At 56.4% G+C, this 11019-nt stretch overlaps 1 protein-coding gene across 2 annotated transcripts; it reads right to left on the bottom strand.

Moving 5' to 3' along the window:
- Positions 1 to 1370: 1370 nt before the first annotated feature.
- Positions 1371 to 9593, bottom strand: GMEB1 (glucocorticoid modulatory element binding protein 1). Of its 2 annotated transcripts, XM_088531188.1 has the most exons (9): positions 9450 to 9593; positions 8564 to 8646; positions 7663 to 7787; positions 6600 to 6703; positions 6023 to 6177; positions 5192 to 5320; positions 4355 to 4492; positions 3185 to 3307; positions 1371 to 2235 (listed from the first exon to the last, which is right to left on the bottom strand). In XM_088531188.1, the coding sequence occupies exons 1-9, from the start codon at positions 9575 to 9577 to the stop codon at positions 1529 to 1531; spliced, it is 1692 nt and encodes a 563-aa protein (XP_088387314.1). In that variant the 5' UTR covers positions 9578 to 9593; the 3' UTR covers positions 1371 to 1528. The 2 variants fall into 2 exon arrangements, with proteins under 2 accessions (XP_088387314.1, XP_088387315.1); XM_088531189.1 differs by lacking the exons at positions 8564 to 8646; positions 9450 to 9593 and adding an exon at positions 8335 to 8462.
- Positions 9594 to 11019: the final 1426 nt, after the last annotated feature.

Raw genomic sequence — 11019 nt, 5'->3', positions numbered from 1 at the left:
GCGCCCCGAGCTGCTGGCACGGGATAACGGGGAGAGGAAAAGGGCAAAGGCTCCTGGACACGGCGGGGAGCGGGAGCAGCAGCGGGGAGGAAGACCCTGCTCTGAACCCCACCGGGGACAGCAGCCCTGCTCATCCCGGGACATTTTTCAGAGCCTGGAGCCATCACTGCCATCCTCCCATACAGACCACGCAGCCTTCACTTGGTTTTCTCCTTTTAATGCAAAAAAATAGCCAAACACATCTTCCTCCCGCCCCCAACCCCGCTCGTCTCCTTTGCTTGTTGTTTTGCTTAATATTCCCAGCCAAGCAGCTCCCCCCTCCCGGCCCTCCCCAAACCTCCGGCGGTGCCGGCGCTTCTCCCCCTTCCTCCTTCCCGCCGCAGGGAGCGGGAGAGCGGCCGGGGCGAGTTCCGCAACGCGCCGCTTCGGACCCCGCAAAGAGCGTAAAGGAAGAGAGAAGGAGAAACCAAAGTACAAAAATAAACCCAACAAACGAGTAGCGACGAGCACGGAGCACCCCAGCACACAGTGTAAACAGGCGATCCGGAGTCCAGCTCTCCCGAAAAGCAACAGCACAACATGCTCCGTACAGCCCGACGGTCCCCGCAGCGGCGAGGAGGCAGGCTGTGGTTTTAAGCGCAAGTTGATTTTTTTCTTTTTTTTTTTTTCTTTTTTTCTGCCTTTATGTACAAGGCTGAAGTGATCTTGGAGTTTCCGAACAGCATCTGTAGCACCGAGCCTGGCCAGGTGGGGAAAGGGAAGAAAAGGGACTGTGGGAAGAGGCAGGATTGGGGTTTGGGAACCCAAGACCAGCAAGAGGAAGTCCAGGACTTTGCATCTGGCAAATGCGTTTGAGAGAAGGGAACAAATACAAAAAAAAAAAAAGATATAAAAACCACTTGTGTGTTGGAGGAGAGCACAGACAGTAAAGCCAGAATTATTGTTTTCTTCCCCAAAGCAAAAATAATAATAATAATAATAAAAATAATAATAATAAAAATCCCAGCTGAGGTGACAGTGAAGAGTCCAACTGCAATTCCTTCCCTGGAGGAAAATAAAAATACAAATGAGGTACCTGTTCCACCCCAAAGCCATCACCCGCTTCCCACAGTCACGTCACCGCTCCAGTCACTGGTTATGGTCTGTCGGAAACGAAGCGGTCCCGGCCGCGGGTCAGGCCGGGCTCAGAAGCACCTTGCGTGTGGCCAGGGCCCTTGCCCAGCTCCTCCCTGCTGCGGGAGGCTCAGGTCCAGTCTCTTCTCGGCCCTACGGACAGGCGGGATTGTTCAGTGCTCCACGGAGCCTTTTCCAGGTCTCGCGTGTTTCTCCGCCTTTTTTTTTGTTTTGTTTTGTTTTTTATAAAAAAAAAATTATATATAATATATATATATTTATATACTGTACAGTGAAAATATCCATGGAAACAAATGGGGTGGCTGGGAGAAAAAAAAAAAAAAAAACTTAACAAAAAAGCCCAAAATAAGACAAATTCCCAACTCTTCCCCAAACCAATGCTTGCCTTTCCCTACTAGTCCTCCAAGACCACAATTTCCACATTATGGACCTGGTGCTGATGGTCCTCCACATCTCCCACCACTTTCTCCTCAGTCCTCAGCTCCGTCTCCAGGATCACGGCTTTGCCCTCCGAATCGTCTGTATCGGCCTCGGGATCCGGCGCCGGGTCGATCTCTATGATGGTCTGTCCGTCATCCGAGGTGCCCTCCACGGCTTGGATGGTGGAGGTGAGGCCGGACTCCATGGCCACCAGTTCCACGGGGTTCACCACGGCCGCCACGTTGGCCAGGGCCCCGCTGTCCTGCACGGCCGCCGAGCTGAGCAGCGCCAGGCTGGACGACGGGTGCAGGGTCACCGTGTCGGAGGAGCCGCTCTTGGCCGAGGACACCACGGTGGCGTAGCGGAAGAGCTGCGAGCCGCTCGGCAAGGTGTGCACAGTCACCGGGCTGGAGCCTTGGCTAATGGTCGCCACCGGGATGTTGCCCACGGAGAACTGCTGCCCGACGGGCGCGAGAGCGATGGGCGAGATGACCGTGAACTGCGGCTGCTGGATGGGGGTGGAGGGGCTGAGGACGGTGGCGGAGGCCGGGCGCTGCAGGCGGGGCCTCTTGGGGGGCTTGGGAGCGCTCACGGGCATCAGCACCACGTTCTGGATGGTCTGCGCCTTGGCCTTCTGGTCCTTGGCCAGTTTCTTCTGCTCTTCCAGCTGGCGCTCCAGGTCTGCAAAGAGAAGCGAGCGGCGTGGGCGCCGCGCTGGGGCCTCGGGGGCTCCACGAGCAGCCGCCACTTCCCCCGCTGCGGGACGGGGGGGTCTCCGCGCTGCCCGTTCCCTCCACCCGCTCACGGGCAACGGGCACAGGCTCCGTGACGGCCGCTCACCCAGCCCTGCCGGATGCTCTGCTCCTGCTCAGGCTGCTCCGGCCGGCGCAAGGAACAGGCAGAAAGTCCCAGCCGTGCTCTTTCCCCTCCGTCTGAGCGCTGTTGGCGATCCCCACTACCTCCTCACTGCCAAGATGGGCACTTCTGCTCCCCAGGCTGGACCCACTTATGAAGGAGAAGGGACAAGCCTCTCTGGGTTGCATGAGCTTAGCTGGAACCCTTTCCTAGGAGCCCCGTATCCACAACTGGGACAGGGAGCAGGGCTGGCTGGGTCTACCCAAACGTCTCCTCCCTCCACCCTTGTCTGTGTGGAAGTCAAAAGGAGCCCAGTAACGTCTCAGTTACGCAGGGCAGTAGGGGACTAGGACATCCCAGATAAGAACAGGTCCTGCTGGACGCAGCTCTGAAGCATCCTTCTTGGCTTCAGCTCAGGGAAAGTCACCTCAGATATCAGATAGCTTCACGCCCAGACAAGAGGTAACAACCCCACAGAGAAGCTCATTAGCTTGGGCACAGCTCAGATGAGCACCTCTCAGTTCTTCATTAACAGCACCTATTTCCTAACGCTGGCTGAATCGGACCAGCACAGCCAGCACTGCAGCTCGAGCAAAGGGCACAGCCGCCACCGCGGGCTAACGCGCCAAGCAACTGCTCGCTGCTACACCAGGGTTCTGCGGATAGTGAAGAGAAAAAGGAGCAATTTTACCCCTGTTGAAGGAGGAGTAAAATCGGGTCATCAATTCCCAAGAGCAGCAACAGGATTAGAAGCTTTACTAGGCATTGGTAGTACCTGCCAGAGTGTAAAGAAACTGCTCTTCTCCTTGTTCCGTCTGGTTTTTCCTGTTGTCCAGCACCTTCTTGACTGTGTCCATTAGGCCAAATGTGTGCGCAACGTTATTCAAGACTGCAGCATCTGCAAGGAAAGTCCATGTGGATGAGGATTTAGCCCCACAGGTGGCCAAATGAGACACTCAGCAGATATTATTATGTGAAACATCTTCTGTTGCTTCCATAAAACCAGCTCTGTTGTTCCGCAAGGGCTAGCTGACAAGGGCAGGCCCAGCTCCCTCATCCTTCTGACACCCAGGGAGTAAATAATCCCATTCATGTGACAAAGAAATTGAAACAGAGATGTGTCACCCAAGCAGCTCGGAACTGCTGCAAATGAAAGCATAATTTGCAATCACAGAGATACCAACTAGCTCGCCACCTACAAATCATCAGCCCATACTGCTGACAGTGTCATTAACATGCCAGCTCCACTGAAAGCTGTGCAAAATTTCTATTATAATCCACTGACTTCAGTCACTCACAGCTTCCAAAAGCTGCCACCTACCAGACTCAAAGATCCACCCGCCCAAAACTGGATTAAAAGAAAAATAACCTGGGTGAAATGAAATCTAGGGCTACACGGGTATTGTTGCAGCAGGAGCACCAACCTGAGCTAAACTGGATAAGGGAACTGATCCAAGTTAAAAATAACCCCCCAAAAAGGGGAGGGGAGTTATTTTTAACCAGTTCCCCTTCTGGTTCAGCCCCCCAAAAACAGGTTTCCTGGCACAAGCGAGGGCAGAATGAGAAGCAAGGGGCAGGACCCACTGCCCTGGGGAGAAGTGTTTGAATACCTGCAGTTCAAAAATCAAATTTGGGCAGGCTTTAACAAGCACTGGGAGTCGAGGACAGTTGTCCCACATGGCCCTGCTATCACTTTGCTCCCAGGTAGCATGTGTCCTTCTGTCTCACAGGGGTTTAAGTAAATGCACTTCATGGTCAGGCAGGCCAATATCCCACCCAGACTCAAATCAGCAGTAACTTGTAACTCATTTACCATCTTGACTCAATACCTTTAAATTGTGTAGCTGGACCCTTGTCACTCTTGTTTCTTTTTTTTTTTTTTTTCGCCTGCAGCTGCCTTTTGAGCATCCCTCACCCACCACCAAAGCTCTGGCTCCTGACCTACCTGTCATTTGGAAAGGAGACTGACCCAGCCTTTGCTGAACGCCTCTTAGCACCTCTTCTATCTCCTTCTGGATGTTGCAGACGACCTCTTCCATCAGCCCCACATCAGCTATTCCCTTCCAGAACATCAGTGTGTCCTCTAACACAGGGAAAGGAATTGACAAGAAGGGGAAGCAGTCAACACATACAAGCATTCGGCCTTTTCCCTCAAGGTTACCTTAAACAGCAGCAAACTGTCAGGCAAGAGTAAGTCTGCAAAGCAACTTCTAATTTGGCCATCGGGGCAGACGTGACAAGCAAAAAACAACAAAAGAAACAAACGGGAACAAACGAAGCAAATCACTAGCAGGTTTGCAAACAACACGTGACTTCCAAGGCAACACTTCAGTGCTCCCGTTTATCTCCACAGGTTGCAGGGCTTAGAGTCTTAATTTGAGGAAACCACCTAAGCAGATCCCTAGGAGAGCAAGGCCCTGCAGCAGGAGAAATGCAGCCAAGAGGGATGACAGGGGAACTAACATGGGGGCACTAAGATGCTGCTGCTCAAGCCTGGCAAGGGGTTACAGCCTTAAAAGGAACAACAGGAGCCCTCACTGTACCTAGTGGCAAGTGACAAAAGGGATCAGCTGTCAGCTGCAAGGCCAGGGCTGAAGTTCCCCTTTCCCTGCAGCGCTGGGGAGCTCTGTTTGGCAGGGACCTTGCACACCTGGGAAGCGCTGGGACAGCCAAGGAGCTGGGCTCGGCTCTGTCGTTGCCTAAATTCCCCTAATTCCCAGTCTCCACAACAAAACAGGCAAGGAGAGCGGGAGAAAAGCCCCCGCCAGCTGCCTGAGCTTACCCGAGATCTCATCCGTGTCCTTTTTCATGCCTTCCTCAGTGGCCATGGTGACGGCAGCTGTCAGAGCCGAGTTCCACTCGATCCCCTCCTCCATGCTCTCCTCCGACAGCGCAATCTGGGTGATGCTCCCTGCAGGGAAGGCAACGTCAGCTCCCTCCGCAGCACCTAAAATGCCAGCCCTGGATCCCCGCTTTGCTCTCCACCTTCCTTATCCCTCCCTGGCTCTCTTTCCATCTTGCAGTGAGGTTGTTTGTGCCTGGCCTCTTTAAACCAAATTAGCTAAAAGCAATTATAGCTGCTTCTCATCGGAAGAGTAATTGGGAAAGGCTCTGGGGCTGCTAGAGGGAAAACCACGTGCCCTCCAAAAAGCAAACTGGATTTCTAGCATGGCATCAGAATAAAAAAAAAGGGAAGAAATAAACTCTCCACCCCGGTCTCATCACAGAAAGTTCTTAAACCAGAGATGTCCTGGTCTGTCCAAAATGACAGGGTCAGGAACCAACTTAGCTTATAATAGGAAGACAAATCTGACTCAATCCAAAGTTTCTGGATCAAATCTAAGACCCCTAAGCCAATGTCTAGCTACAGGGAGGTTTGGTCATGTGGCCAGGGTGCTTTTCAGGAGATTCACCTCAGCCTACAGCCAACTCTGCCATCTCATCCATGCCAAGTCTTACAGAAAAGTGACCTGCCCAGAAACCAGAGCAGTAAGTGCCCCAAATGGAGGGACTGTCCTGCTGCACTGAGGAGGGTGTAAAGTGCACATGTGGCAGTTTGCTAAGTCCAGGGAGGGAGGGAATGTCACCAGGGACTTGTCACGTTGCTCCCTACCGTCCGCTGATGTGGGAGTCTGCACCACGCTCTGCTGCCCTGGCACTGGTGCTCTGGCACTGCTGATGAGGAGATCGAACTTGGTGCTTCGGCAGGTGTTGGTACAAACTTTGTCGTGCTGGTAGAAGTCGATTTGCCCCGAGTCCATCATCTTCCTGTGCAGGGAGTGGGGAGAGAACCAGGCTCAGCTCAAATCTCAGCCTGGAGACAAAAGGGAGTATTCCATATGGGAATACTACAGCCATGGGAAGCAGACAGAAAAGCAAACCCAGCTCCGCTCTACACACAAAACACCTCTCGAAAATGCCATCCTCCAGCTCCAGGCCAGCCCAGCTCCAACCCCACCAAGCACCATGACACCCATGCAAGGCCATTTCTGTACAGGATGAGAAGTCCTGTCCCTTGGACTGTGGAGCCAGGATCTCAGCTCCAGAGGTGCTGCAGGCTGCTGCCCAGGCATTGTGAACGTCCAAGAGATCTCCTGGGGATTGCAAAGCAACCCAAATGCCTGCTCGGGACCTCGCTGCTGCAGTGATGAAGCTCTGAAGCTGGGTGCAACGGTGAACAAACCAAGTACCTCAGCATGATTCCTCCAAGACGAATGGCTCTTTTCCAGTCCTTTAGGGTAGACTTGCCAGCCAGGTGAACAAAATGCTTTGGGCTGATCAGTTGGTCGTTGAACTAGCAATGAGATGAACAAGAGCTCAGTAAACACTGGGGAACATCACTTGTGGAGACTCTGTTGGACACCCAGCCCTGTTCAGCTCATCTACCCCTCCATCTCTACACAGAAAGACGAGCTTCTTCCCAAGTCCCTGTCAGGAACCAACTTTAACCCCTTCAGCACAGCGCTGCTAATAAATAACGGAACAGAACAGATATGTTTGCAGGGACAACCTGCTGCTCATTGACATTCAAAGCACATGATGCAGCTAGGAACAGCCCTGAAGGCTTTGGTATGGAGCACAAACATATCAGCTCCTTCTGTGAACATGTACAGTCATCCCTGGGATCATTACAGGAGACTCCTATTCCATCGAATGGCCAAGCAACATGCAGCTGACACAGTTATTCACTTGGGCATCTGTTCTATCCTGCTCCAGTGACTGAGATGGTTCCTGTTCGGGGTCAGAGACCAAGTGATCGCTCCACAGCAGCACGTGGGCACTCAGCCTCTGCACATGAGCTGTTACATTAGCCCATTGTCAAGTGGGGAAATATAAGGGTGATATTTCTCTTCCTGATGCATCCTGTCCCCTGAAGAAGTGACAGCCTCAGGAGGACAGTAGCAGAACACAAAAGAAGTAAGACAAGGCAGAAGGGCTCTGGTAGATCCCGTGTTCCCTACCTGCTTTCAGCTCTAAGCCTCTCGTTGAGTCTCAAATATGACTTTGCTTTAAAGGGTAATCAAGAACAGCACAGAAAAATAAGGTGGGTGAGATGCTTCACTCCTTATCCTGCACTTTTCTCTTGCTTCTCCCATGCTAAAACCAACTTTAGTGTTAACAGGCCAGCATACTGCAAATGCAAAATCATCCACCTCCAAGACAGGGCTCAGATGAAACAGTAAGAAGGTCCCGTGAAGGTGAAGTCTGAGCACTAGAGAGGGGAGAAGGAATCCACTGCCAAAACTTCATTACCTTTACACACTTGACATTAATTCCTGGACAGACAAACTTCTTCCAAAGCAGGATGGCTTTGCTCTCCCCACACGTGATGGGATAGGCGATCTCGATCTCCTCGTTCGTTTCAATGGTGCTGGGGTCTGAGGGAAAAATGGGTAAAAATGAAACATTCCGCCCAGGAGGCTCAAGTCCCACAAGGCAGGAGCCTAAAGCTCTCAAGTTGTGAGGCCTAGACTCAGGAAGCCAAAATAAGGGCTGTTCCTAATTCAGGATCAATCCTCAGCCTTCTGCAATTACTAGAACCAACGGCAAGCGGCATCTGCTTTTTAATAGCCCAACACGAAGCTCATCCATTAGGAAAACTTGGCATCAGGAATCCAATGTGCCCACAGAGAATAACATGAAGATCTAGTTCAGAGCTAGTGACAGCACCTAATGGGAGCCTCCTCCCAGCTATTCCTCTGGCTGGCAGGGGCATCCAGGCCAACCCGCTCGGTTCCTTGGAACGATCAACACAAATCTGTAACGGTGTTGGCTGAGCAGAGGACAAACCAGCCGTCAGTCTGATGCTTCTGCCTGTGCAGACACAACCGTCATCCTCACAACCATCCTCCCTGCCTGTCTGGGTCTGCAAAATCAAGACTGAGGTGCAGCCCCGGCTCCCCTGGCCCCCGTGGGAGCCCTTACCAGTCATTCCACGAGAGCCAGCATCTCAGTTCCAGCACTTTGAGACCAAGCAGGACCAGCAGACTCTTAGTCCAGAGTTTGCCCAGCCCCTGCACCCACATCCAGGACAACAGCCCGGGAAACAGCATCTGCAGGGGCAGAGCCACAAGGGAGCCCGGCGAAGCAGAGACCCCGGCCCGGCTGCGCCTGGCCCTGCGCAGAGCGGCCCCCGCGCCGCCGAGCGACTCACCGATGCCCTCCTCCAGCTTGTGGATGGTGTGCGTCTCCACGGCCACCACGGCCGCGCTGCCCTCGGAGCCCTCCTGGTAAATCCTGTTGCGAAAGGGTCCATCGATAAGCAGACTATATCAACCATGGAAAAATTAAGATTCGTAGCACAGGGTTAAAAACATGGCTTATTTCTTCCTCGACTGTCCCACAGGGACACAAATCTTTTGTTTTACACAGTTTCAGTTGCAGGCTTTTGGTTTTTTCGTTGTTGTTTTTTGGGGGGGCTTTTTTTCTTTTGGCATGTTTAAAATACAGTAATAATCCCAAAGACCGAAGCACACAGATGTGTTTCCAGCCCTCTCATCCCACCCTCAGTGCTGCCTGTACAACTGACACCCGCTTCCCCAGACTTTTTTCCCTCTGTTTTCGGATAGAGCAGTTGCAACAACAGGAAACAGAGCTCAGTGGCCCGGGATTTCCCTCCCAGCCCGGCGTGACACTCTGCAGCATCAGTTACTTCCCCTGGGGGATCATACAGGGAAGAGTCATCGTCCAACACGCAGTTCCTCTGCCAGCAACGCTGTGCTGCAACGTGAGCAACCAGGAGGGCATTTTTGCACCGACTGACACGGATACAGGCTGAGACGCCTGCTGGCAGCTCCAAGCACCCCAGAGTAATTCCCTCCAACCTCCCTGCTTCCTTGTGTTTCAAGGGGACGCATGGGAAGCGGGCACGGCAGCACAGGCAGATGTCAACGTGCCACCACGGGCTCTTTTAAGTCACTGCTGGGGAGGTTTTCGGCAGGTTTATTCCTCTCTTACGCGCAAAACAAAAGCAGCGCCGGCCTCGCGCCCGGGGGGAAACCGCTGGGTCCCCGGGCTCCCCCCAAAGCGCCGCCACTCACCCCTGCGGCACGGGCTGCAGCTGCAGGATCACTTGGGTCTTGGTGTCCTCTGGGCTCTCGCCCTCGTTGCCCTCGCCCGGCACCACCACGACGTCGCCCACGGGGACGCTCACCTCGGCATTCGCCATCTCTCACATGAAGCCCCCCGGGCGGGTGCTGCAGGGCACAAGCAAGAGGCAGCGCTGGGCCGGGGGGAGGCGGCGCGGGGAGCCCGGGAATTCGAGGGGCGCTTCCCTACGGAGCGGGCGTCTCCGAGCCGCCCCGTCCACAGGGAACGCGCGTGGTGGTGGTGGTGGCACGGGGCAGGAACGCGCTCGTCCCCAAGGCCATTTTTGCCCAAGTTTCGCGGCCTCGCGGGGCTCCGGTGGGTTTTGGCGGGGAGGCGCCGCTGCTCCGCAGGGCTGGAAGCGCGGGATGAGGCGGGCGGCGTTACGTAAGCGCTGCCCGGCGCGGAGCCGCACGGCGCCCCGGGGCTCCCAATCCCCCCGGGAGCGGAGCAGCATGGCGGGATGCGGGACGGCTCCTCCTGCGCCCTCCCCACCACGGGGACGGTCCCGGTGAAGGGTCCTGCCCCGCGGGGCACCCCGGGTGCCGGTTCCCGCCAAGGCCTCCCCCACAGCGGCCAGGCCTTCCTCTTCCCCATCCCCATCCCCATCCCCATCCCGAGGCCACCGGGCAGTGACAGCTGGAGGCGGGAGGCCACGGGGGGTGGCGGGTGATGGCCCGAAGGGTCAAAGGGTCCCCCCCCCACCGCGGAAGGTCAAGGGTCACGGCGGGATGGGGGGGGGGAAGGCGCAGCCCCCCCCGCGCGCACGGCCCCCCCGCCGCGGCAGCCGGAGGGCGGGGCCGCCCCGGGGAAGGGAGGGGCGGAGCCTCCCCCCTCCCTCCCTCCCTCCCCCCCCGCCGCGGGCGCACGCAGCGCTGCGGCCCCCCCGCTCCCCCCCCCGCGCGCACGTTCGTCCCCCCCTCCCCCCCCCGCGGCGCGCGACGGCGGCGGCGGCGGCGTCACGTACTGCGGCGCCCCCTCCCCTCGCCGCCCCGCCCCGCCCGCGCGCCGCGGCGCCGCCTGGCCCCTCGCGGCTCCCGTAGCGCGGCGGCGGGCGGCCCTTACCGAGCCGAGCGGCCGCGTCCGGGGGCTGAGAGCGCAGGGGGAGGGGGAGGGGGGGGAGGGTGGAAGCGGGCCGGGCAGCGCCGCGCACGCGCGGTAGCCGCGCCAGCCTCGGCCGCCAGCACTTCCGGCCGCCGCCTGCCTTAAAGGCGCCGCCGCCGCGGAGGGGCCCGGTGCGCGGCGCCCTGCTGCCCCCTGCGGGCGGCCGCCGAGAGCGCCGCCCCGGGCGGCGGGACCGGGACCCGGGGCGTTGCGGGGCGGGGGGAAGACGAGTCCCGGGGGCAGGGGTTGAAACGGGGGGTTCCGGAGGGCTTCCCAGGGTCGGCGGGGATGGGTAGAACCAGGGGTCCCGGTCGGCGCCTACCGAGGGTTCGGCCGAGGGGATCATGACAAGGGGTAACAGGTGCGAGTTGAAACACAGGAAGTTCCATCTCCACAGGAGGAAGAAGTTCTTTCCTGTGA

Source organism: Tinamus guttatus, unplaced genomic scaffold, assembly GCF_059628265.1.
Source record: "Tinamus guttatus ecotype Peru unplaced genomic scaffold, ASM5962826v1 Tinamus_guttatus_pri_ptg000397l, whole genome shotgun sequence".
In the NCBI taxonomy this organism is placed as follows: Eukaryota; Metazoa; Chordata; class Aves; order Tinamiformes; family Tinamidae; genus Tinamus; species Tinamus guttatus.
This window is presented reverse-complemented; position numbering and strand designations above follow the sequence as displayed.

Coding starts and splice junctions, on each gene's coding strand:
- GMEB1 (XM_088531188.1), bottom strand. CDS start 9,577: ATGGCGAATGCCGAGGTGAGCGTCCCCGTGGGCGACGTCGTGGTGGTG. Junction 7,788..8,563: donor CAAGCTGGAGGAGGGCATCG/GTGAGTCGCTCG, acceptor TTTTTCCCTCAG/ACCCCAGCACCATTGAAACG. Junction 4,493..5,191: donor GGACACGGATGAGATCTCGG/GTAAGCTCAGGC, acceptor TCCCTGTGTTAG/AGGACACACTGATGTTCTGG.